We start from the raw sequence: 19,545 nt of genomic DNA, 5'->3' as shown, positions 1-19,545 counted from the left end.
GGCCAGGTACTCTACCAAAGCAATGGATCAGACTGGATTCGCGTTAGCCCCGCCCACTGACTTTGATGGGTCAGTTTGACAGTTTTAAGTAATTCATGAAGCACTGCAACGCAGGATCATGAAATGTAAATGTAAATAGTGAAATATGTATTTTTTATAAAACGAATCTGTATTTTAATTAATTAATGACACATTTAAGTACACATTTATGTATTTTTTCTAATTTTAATTAATTAATGACACATTTAAGTAATTATTTAATTGTGTATTTATTTACTTAATTGTGGCACTTTTAGTCCTCCATAATATTGTACTCATGTGGTATTGGTGATACTTTACATGACAGATAGTTTTGAAAATTCTTTCTCTTGGATTGATAAAATCTCTAAAGATGTATTATATTTAGCTGGTCTGAAATTAGTGTAAATTGGAGAAACTTAAAGGTCCCATTTTAATTAAAAAAAAAACACATTTTAAGTTGTGCTATATAAGTAAACTGTGAACGTACATGGCTCCGCCCCTCGTCCCTTGGAGAACCCGCCCTGTCTCAAGGGAGGCGTTGGGGCATAAAACGAGCGCCGCTGCGCTTAACGGCAACATCTTCCTTCGCTAGCCGGGGTCTGCTAGCTGACGTTATCGCCTTCCTTAGCTAACTCGCGTTAGCATCTCTCCGTGTGCCGGGTATCACAGGGGGTGTATTTTCACAGTGAGGTTACTTTTCTAAATCCGAATCATGTCGGCAAACGGACCCGGAGAAGACCGCACGGACGCGAAGAGTGAGCAGTGAGTCCCGGTTTATGTATTTTATCTGTAAGCCGCAAGCTCATTGTTGTCCTCCGCGAGACCGCGGACATGCGCAGATGTGCGAGCTGTTCTTGTTTTTAAATCCCGTTAGCAGCGTATTCCTTCACCTGCTTATTATTATTATTATTATTAATAATATATATGGTTTTTAGTGTTTACAGTTGGACTCTTCATAGCTTTAAATCACTTGTGATGCATGCAGCACTAAAACGGGCCTTTGGCCCTATTGCAGGATCCCGTATCCTTCTTTGTCGACCACTACGTTGTTATTTTGTTGTTGTTGTTAAAGTACAAAACAATAACTAGTTGTTGTCATGATTTTTCTTTCTCCCTCAGGTCAGCGGTGTCTTCGCCAGCGTCTGCCACCGAGGAAGTGGATGCTAAGCCCAATGCCCACAGCTTCAGATACAGCCTGAGTTTCCCCTGCATCGGCCAGTGCATCATCATCAACAACAAGAACTTCGACAGAGGAACAGGTGTTTATATTTTACCTTTTTTCTGGTCAAAGCAGTTGTAAATTATTGTAAATAAAACCGCTGTGCGTTTTTAAAAAGTAGGTTACATCTACTCTAAGGTGAATGAATGATAAAACAAGGCCATATTGATGTTAGTTTGAAGGTCTTTTTACTATAAATAGGAAGTTAAAAGCTGCCTTTCAGCAGATAATAGTTGTAGCCACAATACGTTGTGTATCATATTGATTTCTGTAGCATAGAAAAATTAAAATAACTCTTTGGTGCTTTGCCCTGCCTTGTTCATTCTCCCTTGTTGGCTTCAAAGTTATTTTCCAGAAAATGCCACGCTGGGATTTAAGACCGTTTCATTATGACCGGCTCGGCAAATGCAAACTAAAGCAGCCGGTGAATCCAATGTTTAATAAGTGTTAAATATTTCATTAGGCGTAGGGGGATAAGCCGAGCTGCAGAGGTGTCTGCACACGAGCCTCTGACCCAGGTTGATGTCTCTGGGCAGCGAGGCTCACCTTTCTTCTGTCTGGTGACGCGTTTCATGTCAGGGAGGCAGATGGATCTTCCGTTTGTGTGCGGTGGTTTACTATTCAAACGCCATCTTAGCCGTTTGGTTGCAACATGTTGTTTACGGCAGGCCTGATGAAAATGTGGCCTGGTGTCAATCATCCGCACCTCGTGAGATGACACGAGTGTGCTCACGGGACCCAGCTGCCGTCCCATGCCAGTCGGTTGGATGAAGAAAGCTGTCCTTGCGTTTGCTTTGGTGAAAATGAGCACAAACAGACGGTTGTGCTGTTCCCCGTGTATGTGTCATTTAATGTGATTAGACAGGTCAATAACTCCATGCAGCAAACTGTCAGCGGCTATTCAGAAAGTTCAGGTACCCACATGATTCACAGTGACTCTGCATGACTCTCATGGACGCTCCTACTCCGGTTAGTTCCTCTTTCCCTTGAGTATTGTTTGTCTTGTGAGACTTTGCATTCATCTTCTGCTCTTAAGGCACTAAAATGACTTTTACTTCCTATTGCCGTTCGCGATAGTTGAGAATTTGATGTGTGAAAACTTGAGTTGAGCGACTCCTTGCCTACCCTTTATTGTGACTGGCTGGCTGACTTGTACACCATGTTTCTTAGAAGATCGTGGATATCCGTGACTACAGTCTGATCAGCATCAGACTTACTCGTCTCTTTTCCCGTCACACTTGTGTTTCACAAACCTGTCGAGCAGGATTAAGTGAGTACACATGGCTTCTGGGACAGCAATGTTCCAAGAGCGTATCCTATATGACTGGGGGTGATAAAAAAAAAAAAGCGCTGTCGTTGAGCCCATTAAACCAAGAACATATTCCTGTTGTGGTAAATGTGTTGACTGTAAATCCCCAGGCACTTTTCGAACAATATTGCGCCGTTTGGGTAAAAGCTGTCTGGCTGTTTGTGAAACCAAAGCTGGTGACTAAAGTTTTAAACGCTAAAAAATAACAGGTGTTCAACCCAGGGACGGAATGTTGGCCTGGGGGCTTGACAATGTAGTCCAATGGCGCACAACATGGTTGTCTGCTCTATACTTAGTTTAACTCTATTTTTAAGTTGTCTCAATACACTCACGATACACCAAACACTTTAGGAAAGCAGACAATGTGTTTCTACCATCACTAATGTCGGTAAATGGCAAGAGATTCCAAAACACTATTTAATAATGGGATTGGTTTTTATTCAAATTTCAGGTATCTTTCATATCAAACTTTGTTTTACGTAACAATCAGCAGGAGCACACCGGCGTTAATAACAACGTAACCAATGGTTCGGTTTTATTCACATGTCCCAGTCATCCATGACTGCACAACAATCGAATGGTATTCAGCCAGCAATCTGTGTTCCATCAACTGTGTGGGCCTCCTTTTCTGGCTGACTAGGTTGAAGATATGTTCAGCAAACATGAAGTCACCAGATGTCGATACCAATAAGAGAATGTGAACAGTACAGGTTTGTCCCGTCAACAAAAAAGATCCAGGAACAATTGAAGAAAATAATACATAAAACATTTTTCACAATGCTTTTCATGACAAAATTTGAGGAAAACAAATAAATACACATATTTTTAGAAAACAGTGTCCTAATATTTAAATCTTCATAAGAAGGAAGATTTTAATCCCCATTTAGAATTTTTCCTTCTGTCCAATAAACTGGATTTGCTTTTTTTTTTTTATTATAGGGATGAATCAACGAAACGGCACAGACGTAGATGCTGGCAACGCAATGAACGTCTTTGGAAAGTTGGGCTACAAAGTGAAGGTTTACAACGACCAGTCGGTGGCGCAGATAATGCGTGTTTTAACAGCTGGTGAGTTATTTGCACACGAAACGAACCGTGTACACCCAAATGAATACTAGCTGCAGTCTTTCTTGTCATTATGTATTAAACACTTGTTGTTGTTGTTTTTTTAGTGTCGAAGGAAGATCACAGCTGCTATGCTTCGTTTGTCTGCGTTCTGTTGAGTCATGGAGATGACGGCGTGTTCTTTGGTACCGATGGCTCTGTGCCGCTTAAGTGTCTGACCTCCCTTTATCGAGGTGATTGCTGCAAGTCTTTGGTGGGAAAACCCAAACTCTTCTTTATCCAGGTATCGTGCCAGTTGTTTGTTTTTGTTTTTCTAACGCTTTCTTGTCTTGGGCTCTGGTAAAGTGTCTAAACTGTTGTTGTTGTTTTTGATTTACACATCGAGTAGGCTTGCAGAGGCACTGAGCTAGATCCCGGCGTTGAAGCGGACGGTACAGAAGACGACGGTCCTACCAGAATCCCTGTGGAAGCAGACTTCCTCTATGCCTTCTCCACAGCGCCAGGTAAATGAACACACACACCAGAGGTCTTCTATTCTAATTGTTGCCCTTTTTCACTCGTATTGATGCACTCTTTATTCCATCACTTATCTGCTTACAGGCTACTACTCGTGGAGGAACACTTCGACTGGGTCCTGGTTCATGCAGTCGTTGTGTGACATGATTGGCAAATATGGGAAAGAATTGGAGCTCCAGCACATCATGATTCGAGTCAACCACAAGGTGGCAGTGGCGTTTGAGTCTTTCTCTAATTCACCAGGCTTTGATGCAAAGAAACAAATCCCGTGCATTGTGTCCATGCTGACCAAAGAGATGTATTTCTCCCCTTGATGTTGCCTTTTTTCTTTCAAGGCTCCAGCCTTCATCTATGGGAGAAATGCTCTAGTACAAGGGGGGTGAAGTATTTCAAAAGTACATTTCAAAAGTGTACATTTCGAAAACTTGACATTATAAGGTAGTCCAGCTCTGAGCCATGAAGCGTCGCGTCTGCATTTTTTGCTTTTATCCCTGCAGGGCCACCAGTTTGAATTCACTTGTAAAGATTCAACCTAAAATAGTAGGTTACTTAATGGCATTAAATAAACCATGAATCTAAATGATCAAATGTAATTGACCCTTACAATTTCAAAATCACTGTTTTTTACCCCTTAATGCCACTTTTCTGTTTGTACTAAACGCCCTTTTCAGGTAATTGTTTTGGGAGACTTTTTATATTTGTACTTTGACAGGATCATGTGTCGTTTCTGTTTTGAAATATTTCCACTATCGAGTTTTTGTAGTGACAGACAAAGGTTATTCACTGAAATATTAAGTCTTTAAGGCTTTCTAAATGGTGCACTCTAAGTAAATTCGAGGATAATGTTGTCTCGTGAATTCAGGAACACCTACAAGGCTATCAGGAATGATTTGTTTTGGGTTTTCTTAAGGTCAGGTTTCATAGCATGCATGAGAAAAGCCAGCCTGCTTGCACAATGCTTTCATTTTCGCGTATCCATACTTGAACACATGTTTACATTTCATCTAAAGAAATATTTAAAAGATTTCTTGTGGGGTTTTTAAAGTAAAAACAAACCGGATGCCTTTTCAATAATTTGCTATGATTGCCCAACACAACTTTATGTGTAATAATCCACATGCTGGTCATTTGAGAGTAAATATTGACATATTTACAGCAAACTAGCCGAATATCAATTTTGCTGTTGTCATGTTTGACAATCCAGTTTGTATGTCATATCAATATACTCAACATTGCTATGAGCATTTCCGTTTTTATATCACTTTTGTAAACACTGAAACTTTGAGGTTTGTGGGATTTTTTTTTTTTTTTTTTCTGAAAAAAAAATAAACACTTTCTATGTTGAGTGAGGTCGTTTTTTCATAGACTTCCATACTTCACCTCCTTTATAAAAGCACGAGTCGCTCCCTGCTGATCAAAGACCGAATGCAACAAGGAGCCACATCCGCATTGACTTCACCGGACGTAACTGTTTCATTTGTGGTCTGATCAACCGTAAAATAGTCAGTTAAGTGTCTTAAGTCATGTATTTAGTTCCGAAACATTTATAATGGCTTTCATCATTTTGAAGTGTGAATGGTTTCATGTCCCCTTAACTACTTTTTTCTCATTTTTTTTTTCTAATAACGCAATGGATGGACTATAATTTGAAACTTATTGAAATATCATTTCAAATTTGGAGGAACTTCCTTAGAAGAATCTTATTTGTTGGTATTGATTCAGAAACATTTTACTTATTACTATCATGATTTATATGTACATGTGTCTGTTCCATGTGAGCCTGCAGTAAAAGTAAATTCCCTTAGGTGAAAAAAAAAATAAAGTTAAAGTAGATTTTACACTAACTTGTGCAGGTGCTTCACTGTCATTAGCCGCTTCTTGTCTCAATTTAGTCTAGTTGAGCCAATTCTTCTGGTGTTTTACGTCATACATTAAGCATCAGCATATCATGGGCAAACACTTGACTAAAAGGCGCACATTGATGGTTCTTTAAAGTGGGAGTTTACGCGTGTCCCCTGAACGCAGCACAAGTCCTCGCCTCTTTCCTCGCTGAAAATAGGCTCTAGTTAATACTCTTTGACATTGGGTTAGTTGGATACGGCGTGTCAGGTGGCTCATTTCCCTGATTTTTCATGCAGCACCTGTGTTTGACTTTTCCCACGGCGCGCTGCACAAAACTCCGCATCCGCGCAACCCCAGAGTCTATTTTTTTTTTAAATATATGTGAAAACCCGGTCTTTTTGGACAGAAAGTCGCGCGGTCTACACGACGTCATACAGTTAACTTTGGCTGACAGCGGAATGGAGAAGTCCCTTCCCGTCGCTCCGCACTCTCTGGCCCTGGTGCTGTCGCAGGTTCGCGGAGAAGATGAAGGGCACTCCCGACTACCAGCACCCACATCATCATCATCATCACCACCACCACCGCCCTCCGTGCTCCATCACTCCGGCTACGAGGTGTTCGCCGACTTCAAATCCGTCAACATGCGGCACTTCTGGAACAAGGCGCTGACGCACGCGCTCTCCGAGGTCTTCTTCCTCGGCTGGATTGATGAGCACGTGCTGCTGATCCAGGGCGGGGAAGTTCACCTGCAGGTCCTGAGGAACGGATGGACCAGGCGGACCCTGCAGCCCCCGCGGGGCTTCGGCATCCAGTGCATAGGTGCGTCTGTTCGGGTCAATGCTATTACGCTGCACAGGGTGGTCCCTACGTCACAGTCGTTGACTTAATTGGTGTTAATGTTGGTGTGACGTAAGGGATTAAGTTTGCATTGGTTATAACATGTAATTAAAGCTGACAAATCTTAAAGCACGTTCTGTCAGAAGATGCCTAGCACCACTTCAATTAAAAATCTGGTTGACCGTATTGACTTTGATTCTATTTAGCAGCATTTCCATTTACAGCGAATAATACGTTATTCCAGAGCTGCAGATGTGAGACTTGAAAATGAGGACATGGACTCATACTTCCCTAACTTGAGACATGACATCCTAAAGACTTGAACTAACTTCAAAGTTAGTTTTTTTTTATACACCCTGAATGTTGAACTTGAGTTAGTCTGGTTCCAGATGTTGAGCTACTGCAAAACAAACTTAAGTTAGAGACACTAACCTTCCCGGAGAGACTTCAAAGTTCTGCTTTCTGATATTTTAACCTTCTAACCTCGGCTGCTTCATACGGGGTAGTTTTGCTCTGTGAGGAAGAGGAGACAACGCTCCCACGCCGGTGCTCATCTTCTCCTGACGAGGCAAGAACTCCTTTTCCTGTCATCGGATTTCTATTCGTGGTATTGAATTTTAAAAAAGGCAGGTTAATAGTCCCAGAGGTCAGCCCTCACACGATTATGATTTTGCGCCGCTGCTTATTTCCCGGAGTCGGTGTAAGTGACGAAGCTTCAGTGACACTGCCGCAGCAAACACAGATAAGCTGTGGAATGTTTGTCTTATAGCTAATAACTCACTAGACTTTTTTTTAACGGGCGAAACCAACAGAGCTTATGGGCCTTATTGGTTCACATGCAGACGAGGTAGCGATACATTTTTCATCCCTAAAACCCATAATCTACGGGATAAATTAACCTAGAATGCGACCAATGGTGTAAATTCATGACATGTGGCCTTCACAGTACCCGGGCAGCATGATCGAGCTTCAGTTTAAAAGTAAGCTCATTTGGCCTCTAGCATGCTACATTTTTTGGGGACCTTGTTCATTGTTATGTCAAATGTCCCATCGTTTCTTTTTGTTTTGTTTTTTTCAGCAAGCAGTAGCTGTGTGGCTCATTTAGAAATGACAAGTTACGCTTTTCACAAGCTGTGAGCGTAGTCATATAGATGTTTTTTTACACTGCACTGTTTACACAATGCAGACTAGCTGCTTCGGAGAGTTTGAGTATGGCCGAGAGCCCCCCCCCCCCCCCCCCCCCCCCCAAAAAAAAGGTAGCTGGGTTACAACATTTAGACTAAAGTCGTGGATTTTCAGCTGCGTGAAAACAAGGTGTTTGCTTTAAATACTGACATCCGAGGGACCTTGTATCCGTTAGCGGGATACAAACAATGGGCTGGGAGGAGCGTGTGCCGTCAGGGAAGGAAAAGTGGAGCATTAGTTCAGGAGAACACCGTTGGCACCGCCGGAGAGGTCTCCCCCTGGAAGGAAAGGGAGGGTCGGTGGGGGGGGGGATGTTTTGCCGTATATCATAATGTCTGATGTGTAACGTGGGCTGTGGGCTGCGGCAAGCGGCTATTTTTGACTCTTTATTCGGCGTGTGGCTCTGTGGGAGGGAGGTGTGTTGTCCCAAATGTTCCACCGGGGGGCAGCCCGCCGGCAAAAATGGTCCCGTTGGCAAAGGAAGGTGGATGAATTTTTGTAGCAGGCCACAAATCCTTAAAGGCTCTGAACTAGTGTTTTACATCTGATATGTTACTATGGACACTATGCAACGCATCTCTGGACAAATCCTATAAACAAACTTTAGTGAGATTCAATATTTTTAGCGACTTTTGCAAACTAACCTGCACTTTTGTGTTCAGCGCTTATTGGCGACGTGTCAACATCCATCGGGACGCCAACATCATGTCTCAAACGTTACAATGCTAGCATCGTCAACGTGGTAACGTGCCAATAATTATGGCGTTTAATTAGCCAAAGGCCAATTTCAGCGGCAACGAGTCCGTTCTGATATTCACTCAGTTACATATTTTCTCTAGCGAGAAAGAAGAGAGTCCATTATAGTTTACCATAAACCAACCTTCCCAAACCAAAAGAGATTCGATTGTTCTTCAATTGTTTTCGAATGAATTTACTGATCGTCACGACTCTTAATTTGAAGTCGTTCTTGCGTCGGAGCTGTCCTGCTTGTAATTGTCGTCGTGACACCCGAGGACCTCGGGGTTCTCCTTCCACAGACCGGGCCCCGTCTCCGTGGAGTCCCCCCCCCCCCCTGTCTGCTTCGGTCTTGAGTGACTGGCCCTTTAAGGGAGCGGGCGCTCAAAAGGTAACAGCTATGAGATCATCGGCTTGCGTCGTCATAGCAACAAAGGCTGTTGCAGTACTACTGAGAAATAAAATGGCTGGCGAGTGTCGCTCTCTCCCTCCTCCTCCTTCTCCTCACCCCTCCTTCCCTTCCTCTCCTCATTCTCTTTGGTATCATTGAACTGGAGCAGATTGGTTGTGACACCACCTCCTCCTCCTCCTCCTCCTCCTCCACCCGTGGCCCGTCCTGCCCCTCTCACTTTGCTCCTTATTCAGTCCCTCAAAGCCGTCCCTTTCCACTCCACACATGTGAGTCAGCAGGAGGGTGCAGCAAGCAGGAGCTGCCATTCCGGGTTGTTATTGAGGGGCTGCCACTCCACGCCGTATCGGTTACCGAATCAACCGGTGGGAAGCACTGATCAGACACAAATCGGCTAACGTTGTGAAGCGATTCCCTTTGGTTGTGGCCCTGCAAAGTCTCCAGCTTCAGGGGGGGGGGGGGGGTCACAAAAAGGGAAAAAGGGAAGGATGGAGGTTTGAGAGTCCCCTCATCCTTCAAGAGCATAAGGTGAGGATGGAAAATATATAGCTAAATATCCAGAACATCTGAAGGCTGAAGCTGAATTTCTCTCTCCTCCCCCCCGCCCCCCCCCCCCCCTCTCTCTCTCTCTCTGACGCATGCTCACGCAGAATTGCGCGCAGCAGGCAGATGCGCGCATACACACATTCTCTCTCTCCCACACTCAAAAACACACACATACTCACACACCCTTCCTGGAGGTGCTGGGAGCAGCTGCAGCATTAGCGTTGAAAGAGATTTGCCGTGGACTGGAGTTTGCCCCCCCCTCCCCCCCTGCCCCCCCTCCTCCCCTGCCCCCCCTCTTAATGAATGCATGCTACGGCGACAGAATCGGGAGCTTCTTCCGTCGGATTGCGGGGAACGGTGGATTTCTATTCTTGAAATTTATTTATTTATTTTCTATGCTCTCCATTTTTTCCTCCCCACCCTCTCCTGGCGTGCTGTTGTCGAAAGGACGATGGGGTCTCGTGCTTGATCGGATAAAGATGGAGGTGAACGCGTCGTCTCCGGTGCTTTGCATACTATTGAGGTTTTGTTGCCCATTCGGGTGACTGGAGCTTTTATTTTAATTTTTTTTTTTTTTTTTTTTAAGTGGGCTCTTTTGTTTTCCGGGGGGGCGGGGGGGGGGGATCAGCCGAGCACTCCTGTGGTGAATTGAGCTGTTGTCGAAGACTGGGCCTCTTAAGCTTTGAATATTTGACCGTCCGTCCATTGCCTTCTGTCCTCCCGCTGCCTCCTCCTCAAAAACCAACCAGCGGATCCCCAAAGCCTCCTCCGAAATCCCTCCTCGCCGTCCTTCCTCGCTTCCAATGCCCCATTTCCCTCATCTCTACCCCGGCCCCCTCCACCACCACCACCACCACCACCTCTCTCCTGCTCCCTCCTCCCACATCAGAGCGGCTACGTAATGTGCCTCCCTACGCATGCAAATGGGGATGCTACAAATGGTGGCTGGGACTGATGCCGACGAAAGGGTGATGCCTCGCGCAATCACCTGCACCGCCACCGCCACCTCCACCACCACCACCACCACCACCTCCGCCGCCGCCGCTGCCGCTGTCGTCGCTCCGGATCAGCCAGGGAGAGCCCGGCAGCCTGCCACAACCGCCCACAGCGCGCACAGCGCCGTCCGTAGCCTGCCCGTGGACGTAGATGAGACGCGCGTATGTGTGTGAAGGCGCACACCGCTTCCTGCCATGTCTGGTGTGCGATCGCTGTAGCGGGACGTTCCTACTGATGCGGGGGAGGCACTGAGCCTGAGGTTGGTCGACCTCCCCCTGCACCCCCCCCCTCCCCTCCCCTCCCCTCCCCTCCTCTCCTCTCCCCTCCCCCCTTCCTCCTTTTCCCCTCTTTACCCGTCTCCCTTCCTCCCCATTCCACCGGCCCCCCTACCTCAGCCCTGTCCCAGCCCCCCGGGGGGGTCGAAGGCCACCTGGTATCGGGGTCACGATGAAGAAGAACCGCAGCGGCAATGTGCGGCGGGCCTGGCCCAGCTCGGAGCACGCGGAGCGCCCGCCGGAGCACAACCCCTCCCGTAGTGAGAAAGACATCCGCTTGCAGAAGCAGCATCTTCCTCCCCCTCCCGCTCCCCATTTCTCTCCGTCCCCACCAGGTTACCGTGCGCCAGGTGAGTCTTTGTGACACTTCCGGCCTCAACAGAGGCTCCGCCCCCTTCCCTCTACGCGGCGCGGAGACAGTTTGATTTTGGTTTGGGGGGGGCAAGAAAAGAAGAGCAGGTCAGAATGTTTGTAGTGTCAAGTGGGAAATGATGGCAACTTGCTTTTAATATCTAATGTATAAAGTGAGGTCAAATAGAAATAGTGTTTTTAGCTCATTTTTAAATTAAAAAACATTTTTGTCCCGACATTATTTTATTATATATATCGTCTGCTCCTATTGCTTTCATCACCTCTGTCTTTGTTGCTTCATTGTCAAGGTGTGAAACGTAAATACAACAACTCGTGCCATTGTACAGGACGGGGATTGAGCTTCTCTCGCGCTTACAAAGAAAGAAGCCTCTCAAGGCCACGTGAAGCTTAAGGGGCTGTGATACTAAGCAGAGATAACGTCATCGCGTTGCTTCGCTGACCGTTCAGTTCGAGCGCGGCGAGGCGGCAGGGCCCTGCACACGCTTCAGCTCAGCCAGTGAAAATGATCACAGAACTTTAAAAAAAAGGAAAACGGGCGATCGACGAGGCGGCGTTAACTTGTTTAAGTTTATCCGTCCACATCAGAAGGCATAACATGCGGATTAGAAATCCAAGTACGTGGTATGATTTCTCATTTTGTCGCACAACTCTCCGTTGATCACCGGGTTCGGGTCAGAGGTCAGAGGACGGGGTCAGGCCACAGCGACCTTTACGCGAGGCCAAACGTCTGCTCTCAGAGGGGCCTGAAGCCGGGCCGTCTGGTTGTAGGATGATCTCACTGCTGCTGACAGCGAAAGCCAGCTGTAACTCAACAAGGGGCGACAGAGAGCGTCTGCGTGTGAGCTGGCGACGCGCCGCTATCGCCGGTCGGGTTTTTGTTCCATTTAAAACACGTTGGGTTTGGATGGTGTAAGCTTCCTCTTTTAATTTTTTTTTTAACGTTCGCAAGATGGTGCGTTCGCAGGGACTCCGGTGATCTCACCCCACGGCTGCTGCAGCAGCAGCAGCAGCTGCCTCGTTATGCTAACCTACGAGAAACGGGAGGCGAAAGGAGGCGCGGAGAGGAGGGGTGGAGCCGCTGGAAGCGGCGTGCAAACTGCTGCTGTTTGACCATTACATCATAGCTTCACACGCTGCGCCTGCTGTTCATTCATGATCTAACAGTTGTGCCTCCTCCTCCTCCTCCTCCTCCTCCTCCTCCTCCATCAACCCCCACCCTGCTGCAGGTGACGTGTCTCCGATCAGCATGTCACCTATCAGCCAGTCACAGTTCATCCCGCTGGGGGAGATCTTGTGCCTGGCCATCTCCGCTATGAACTCGGCCCACAAGCCCGTCAACCAGGAGGCTCTGGTGGAGCACCTCACTGCCAGCTTCCCAGGTACCCTCCCCTGACCTCTCTCTCGTGTACCGAGCATGAAATATGTATTGTGTGGTAATTATGTACATCTGAGCATGTGTTATATCTGGTTTATCATCTCCTGATTTGTTATTTATTAGCTTAATTTTTATACACGCCAGGTTCAAAGAGCAAAGTAATGATATATGTAGGCTTTAAACATCTATTGATCTCCCCTCAGGGCTCTGACACTTTTCAGTGATTGAGTGTTGAGATATTTCATCCTGTAAAATCTTGCATAACGGTGATGTAAAATATAAAACAATTAGTCATTGAAGCGATGAATATATTGGGACTTCTGGGTTGGAATAATCATACATGGGAAGACATCCCAATGAGTGGATAATACATACAGTAAAATGTAGGTTCTCTTTTCATGTAGTAGGTTTGGTTTCATTCTTAAGTAATACAATAGTTATAATATTATATCAGCTTTATCTGGCAGTCAGACAGCCCTATAGAACACTATAGCTCGTTTTCTCTTTCAGTTCAGTTTCCTGTCTGAAATTATTCTAAATATGGAATAGACTTAATCTGGTATCATTGTTTTTTTTTTTTATGAAGGCCTTTAAAAAAAGCTAAAATATGTTATAGCAGTACATTGCTCTGCTGCCTTGCTGGTCTTGTATGCTTGAACTGACTGTGGATGAGTACCTCACACAACCCCACGACAGATTTTCACATCTAGGAAAACAAAAAATGTGTAACATCTGTTTTTTGAGTTGTTAAATTAAATGTTTTCACGTTATCGTCATTTTCTCCTCGACTCAAACGTATGAAACCATAAAATCCTGAAATATATCAACACATTGTCGAAAAGCACAGGTTGTCCATCCAATTTGGGAATGGGAAGCAAACTGATCTGGACTTTGAGAGGATGCAGTTGATGAGAAAGCAGTTGATCTTATAGGTTGCATCATTGCTGTGTATAAGCACACGGGGATGATGTAATGCCAGGCAACACAAGGCCATGCTGGACAAAGGTAATGAATGATGTTGAACTTTTAAAGTTGACTTGTTCATTTACACAAGCTAAGCTCTGACTAATTAAATTATGCTCAGGAGTCCTCTGGGAATAGGGGTTAAGTTTATTGACTTTATTTTTACATTTTAAATACGAGGTTATGGTTTCAGTTTTAAAATAGGTACACAGTTCATGGTCGATTCTTCAAACGCCGTCGAATATGTAAAACTCGTCTACGTTTTTTTTTTTAAAGAGATATAGAACATTCCTAATCATTTTTAGGATTTGTAATGGAATATTTATTATTATTTGTAATATTATTCATTTTGTTAAGAAAACAAATGTTAAAAAAATTCAATCACTGAAAAATTCACATAACAGGTCAAAATCAGATCGTCCCGCCCCATTTACATCTTTCACTCCAAATCTTTCTTATATTTAACATGCTTTTTGTGAGATTGCATCATTTTAATGTAGATTATAATGGATCTTGACGTCCAATTAGTTGACGGAAACATGAAAGTTACACATTATTCCTAATTTTCTTTCCAATACAATCTGTTCATTTAATTATTTAACCACCTCCAAATGGCCTCCACGCTCAAACTAAATATTCAAAATGTCCCGGGTTTGAATCATTTCAATGTAAAAATTTGATCCGAAATGTATTTGTGCTTCAACTCCCACAGGCGTGCCTACACCCAGCTCGGAGGTTCTGCGACATACCCTGAACATGCTGGTGCGAGAGAGGAAGATCTACCCAACTCCAGAGGGCTACTTCATTGTCACCCCACAGACCTACTTTATCACTCCTTCCCTCATCAGAACCAACAACAAGTGGTATCACCTGGACGATCGGCTGCAGGAGCGCCAAACGCCGCAGCAGCAGCAGCCATCTCAGCAATGCACCTCGCCTCCGTCTGGCAACGTGACGCCGTCCGCACCCGGCTGCCTGAGGGAGAGGCCTCCTCGCAAGAACCACACCGACTCGTACAACTCCTACCGCGACGACTTGTCCAGACTTCACGGTGGCAAGTCGCCGAAGGAGCACAGGGGAGATTCTTATCAAAGCAAGCCCCCCAAGGATCACATCGGCGGGGAGCCTCCTCCTCCGCCCGGCACGTCGGCCAAGGAGCACCGGGGAGAGCCTCCGTCGTACCCTCATTCGCCTCTTCCTACTTCCCCTCCTGCCCAGCAACCGCCGCCCCAAGAGCCCGCGGAGAAGAGCAAAAGCCTCACTTCTTTCCCTTATAAAAGTGACACTCTGACCAAAAAGAAAGATGGCGGCGGCGGCGGAAGCGGCGAGAAGCAATCCAAAAGGTTTGGCCTCAGGCTGTTCAGGCTGAGCTTCAAGAAGGACAAAATGAGACAGCTGGCCACCTTCTCAGCCCAGTTCCCCCCCGAGGAGTGGCCCCTGCGCGACGAGGAGGTGCCGACCACGCCCATCCCCCGCGAGGTGGAGATGGAGATAATCCGCCGGATCAACCCCGACCTCTCGGTGGAGAACGTGGCGAGGCACACGGCGGTGATGAAGAGGCTGGAGGAGGAGCGCGCGCAGAAGAACAAGGCGGGGTCCTCGGCCCAGCACAGCGCGCGGAGCAGGAGGGCGAGGGGCCACAGGAGGGCCCTGCACGGCAAGTCCCGCTCACACAGCAAGCCCCGGACCTCCAGGGGAGACCCTTCTGAGGGCTCGAACTGGGACCTTTTGTTCATGGAGAGGGATTACCGCTTCTTCAGCCACTCGCTGGTTCGCTCGCCTCGGGAGGCCATGTACACCTTGGAGCGCAGGCGGAGCGGCGGGCCAACGTTCCTGGTGCACAGCAACCCCAACATCACGGAATCGAACTGCCCGGTTACCCCCGAGTGGGACGTGTCGGGGGAGCTGGCCAAGAGGCGGACCGAGATGCCCTTCCCGGAGCCGTCGCGCGGGACCTGCCAGTCCAGGGTACAAAGGAGCCACAGTCACAATCAGGACAGGAAGTCGCGTCACGACAGGTCGGATCAAGCCAAGGAGCGCTCCCGGTCCATGGACAACTCCCTCAAGGGCCCTTCGCTGGGGGCGCCGGAAGACTTTGAGCCCACTCTGGAGGAGCGCAGTCACTACTACACCGATGACGGCACCCTGCGCGCCAAGCAGAAGTCCTCCCACTACTCAAGGATCATGTTCTCTGCTGCTAAGTTCCACTCTGATTTTAATGTGCCTGATTTGGGGAAAGGGAGTTTGGACGAGTCAAGGATCCGGAGTACGATGGAGAGGAACAAAAGCAGAGACAGCTTGCCATCGTACAATGAGCTAATGGGACTTTCTCCTAAGCCCTCAGCAGATGAGTACTTCCAGTGCAATACGTCAAATGAAACAATCCTAACTGCCCCCTCGCCTCAGGCAAAATCAGAATATGACACATTAACCTCATCAGGGGGACTCCGAAAGGGCTCTCCGGCTGACCGCCAAACGCCTCACCTCACGTCTCCTCACACAATGGAGTACAAAGAGGACCCGTCGGCAGCAAAGGGACAGAGCGGCTCGGCGCGGCTGACGCCCAGCCAGACGCCGGAGCCGCTGCAGAATGCCCGCTTGACGCCACACCAACACAACGTGGATCCGGGAGGGGGCGGAGGCAGCATGGGGATCAAGAGGAAAGAGATCTTCAGCAAGGACACTTTGTTCAAACCTCCACACTCTGCCTTGCCCGCAGGCTACGTGGACAGCGGCTACACCAAGTCCGGCACATTGCGGAAAGCCTCACATGCCAAATCAACAGAGGCCCTAGACAATCCTGAGCCCCAGCAGCCTTCCAATTCAGCCACTTCCTCAGCATCACCGGCAGTTTTACAGGTCTGCTTGGAGCCAACAGTCCCCTCCGCCTCCTTTGACTATTATAATGTATCGGACGATGAGGAAGAGGAAGAGGCGGAGGAGGACTCGCACAAAGAGTTGGCGACGGCAGAGGACAGCAAGGAGCACGGGGAAGTGGGTGGTGGTGGCGGCGGTGGTGGTGTCGGCGGTGGTGGTGGCGGCGGCGGCGGGGGCGGGGGTGGTGGCGGCGGCGGTGGTGTTAGTGGGGAGGGAACCATGCAGTGGCTACTGGAGCGGGAGAAGGAGCACGATCTGCAGCGCAAACTGGAGACCAACCTGACCTTACTCAGCCCCAAGGAGACGGAGAACAGCAGCAGCCAGAAGTCGGCCCACTCGGCCCGTCTGGACAGCATGGACAGCAGCAGCGTGACGGTGGACAGCGGATTCAACTCCCCCAGGTATGTGCTGCATCACCCGGGTCTTCTTTTAAAATGTCCTCCTGTGAAAGAAAACGTTCATTCAGCAACATTGGCTGTGTGTGGGAGGTAAAACTCAAGTAGAACACAGTGGGAACCACAATTTCCCCAAATCACCTGGATCGCTAAGTAACTATATGAGGAAAAAACCTTTATGAGTTCTACTTTTAGGTATTGAGGTTGATACACATTTCTTGACTTTATTAGGTACACATGTTGATGATGTTTTGGGTGAAATAATACATTTGTCACGTTAATCGTGTGTATCCGTGTTCTATACTCGTATTGAATTTCTTTTTTTCTAGAGCAGCTCTTAGTGATGTGTCGGAATACTGTGGAAAATCAGATAAAAGGAAGAAAGGCCACTTTTCTGCTCAAAAGAGTCAAAATAATTTTTTCAGTCCAAGTTAAGAGAAAATGACATTATCAGTGTTTGAGAAAGCTGGAACTAGGGCCACGGAACACATACAGCTCAGAATTAGTTATTAAAGATGTTGCATATTCAAGCTCCTACGAAATATTACTCTTTAAACCTAAAGATTGGACTCAAAATATATCAAATATGAGGAGGATATAATGAAATATTAACAATTAAACAATATAAAGCATGTGCTGCATATATATGGTGTTTTATGTATTATTCAATTAATAATCAACTTGATATATCTTCTACTGAGGCTCAAAGATACTTTGATACTTTGTATTTTCCCGTGTGAATTTCTTTATCCTCATAGTGTTCTCAGTAACTGCATTTTATCTGCGTTTTTCTCCAGTCTGCAAAATATTCAGCAAATTGCTTTCGTTTATTTGCGGGTTATGAGACACACACAACGTGAGCTTCTTTTTTAACGTTTTTCTTCCCTTTGAACTAAACGGCGTGACTCTCTGTCGTCCCCTGTGCAGAACGCGTGAAAGCCTCGCATCCAACACGTCCAGCATAGTGGAAAGCAATAGACGGCAGAACCCGGCGCTGAGCCCCGGCCACATCGGCACGAGTGGCATCGGGCTGCCGTTCAGCTTCCGCGCTATCCCAGAACCCCCCACCACACAGCCTGAGAAACTCCAGAAGTCATCGAACTGCCTGGCCTCCATCACCAGCGTCTGACAGGCCGGCCGCGCAGACCGAGACCGCGGAAAGGTGGTGGTGGTGGTGGTGGTGGAAGTGAGGGGTTTCACCACTTTGACCCTCACTTTCATTAACACAGACACACACACACACACACATTCAGACTCCTGAGAATCCATTTACTGGGACTGTTACATAAACAGGCATGGCTTCAAGAGACTGTTCCCACAGCTTCAAGAACTTTACTGCAAAAAAAGAGAAGAAAAACTACAGAATATCAAGACCAACGTAGGCGAAGAACCCTACCTGAAGTACTTTGATTTTTGGTGACATGGACTCTAGTTTGGCTTATATCAAGATTATTGACTATTGGTATTGGAAAGTAGTAGACTATAGGATTCAAGTTACATTTGGAAATATCAAAAAAAAACTTTTTATATTACTTAACAATACATGTCCAATTAAATGTTCTCCTTCCTGAAATAGCGTCAAGTTCTTCAGGACAATTCAATGTCAGCACAATGTCGTGAGATCAACAAAGTTGATCGTGAGAACAACGAATGAAAGATATAAAAACATAAATCAGCTCAGATTTGTGTACCGCAATGCAAATGATGTATGTATACTCGATACTTTTGATATCCTAATTATTATAATGGTGGTATTAAAGATGCTATGTGACCAAAAGTGATGTCTGGACAAAATGAGCTGCACACCGACACTCACGTGTACATCCCGGACGTCTCACAAAACAACCCCCCCCCCGGGAGGGTTCATTTAGTGTCAGATCTGTGCTTTTGATACTATCACATCGCTACGTTTGGTGTTGTTAAATTGTCAGAAAAATATTAACATCAAGATTCACTGAGCACTTTAAGAACTTATTTTGTTCAAGTCTTGGCACAATAGTATATGCATTAAAGAAAGGACAACAAAAGCAGCATTAACTAACTTGTTTCAGCTTCTCTGCTGGGCTGTAAGGCATCGCCATGCGCTTTGGTGACTTGATGAGTATATAGACCACATGGTTAATGGGGATAATAATTCGTAGATTAATTAGGAATCGTGGGCAGAATGAGTAAAATGTGTGACTACAGTTGCTACTAGGGCTGCAGGCACAGCCATTGCGGCTGTTAAAATGACACGAGCTCCATCTGTGCATTATCTATAATAACCAGACTATTGTTTCTAGCGAGTAATGTTTTTAGATCTGAAAATTATTACAGCAAATTCTCAGTTCTGGCTTTTGAAATGTGAACATTTGCTGCTTTTCTTTGTCTTGTAAGTAAACTGAACATTCTTAATTCATTTTTAATAGACAAAGAGATTTTTGAATATGTAACCTTGGGATGAGAGGGATTATATTTGGTATTTTCTCTATTCTCTTCTGGTTTGTGGACAATCACCAAAACGATGAGCAAAATTATGAAACTGATTGTTTGCAATTTTCAGCGAGTCCAGAAAGTCTTACGATGCACCCAATTACCTTTACATGATTCCATGGTTTTCTTTTGAAAA

The 19,545-nt window shown here is 46.2% G+C and overlaps 2 protein-coding genes across 2 annotated transcripts; both read left to right on the top strand.

Moving 5' to 3' along the window:
- Positions 1-561: 561 nt before the first annotated feature.
- Positions 562-5,475, top strand: casp3a (caspase 3, apoptosis-related cysteine peptidase a). Its single transcript, XM_037471299.2, has 6 exons — positions 562-783; positions 1,141-1,280; positions 3,489-3,617; positions 3,722-3,897; positions 4,003-4,117; positions 4,215-5,475. Exons 1-6 carry the CDS (start codon positions 734-736, stop codon positions 4,442-4,444), a joined length of 840 nt encoding a protein of 279 aa, XP_037327196.2. The 5' UTR covers positions 562-733; the 3' UTR covers positions 4,445-5,475.
- Positions 5,476-5,819: 344 nt separating this feature from the next.
- Positions 5,820-18,714, top strand: stox2a (storkhead box 2a). The gene is made up of 4 exons (XM_037471297.2): positions 5,820-6,791; positions 12,554-12,706; positions 14,378-16,943; positions 17,865-18,714. Exons 1-4 carry the CDS (start codon positions 6,263-6,265, stop codon positions 18,064-18,066), a joined length of 3,450 nt encoding a protein of 1,149 aa, XP_037327194.2. The 5' UTR covers positions 5,820-6,262; the 3' UTR covers positions 18,067-18,714.
- Positions 18,715-19,545: the final 831 nt, after the last annotated feature.

The sequence above is a fragment of the Pungitius pungitius genome, chromosome 9, assembly GCF_949316345.1.
Source record: "Pungitius pungitius chromosome 9, fPunPun2.1, whole genome shotgun sequence".
NCBI lineage: Eukaryota > Metazoa > Chordata > Actinopteri > Perciformes > Gasterosteidae > Pungitius > Pungitius pungitius.
Note: the sequence above shows the minus strand (reverse complement) of the source record. Positions and strands in the feature narration are given on the sequence as shown.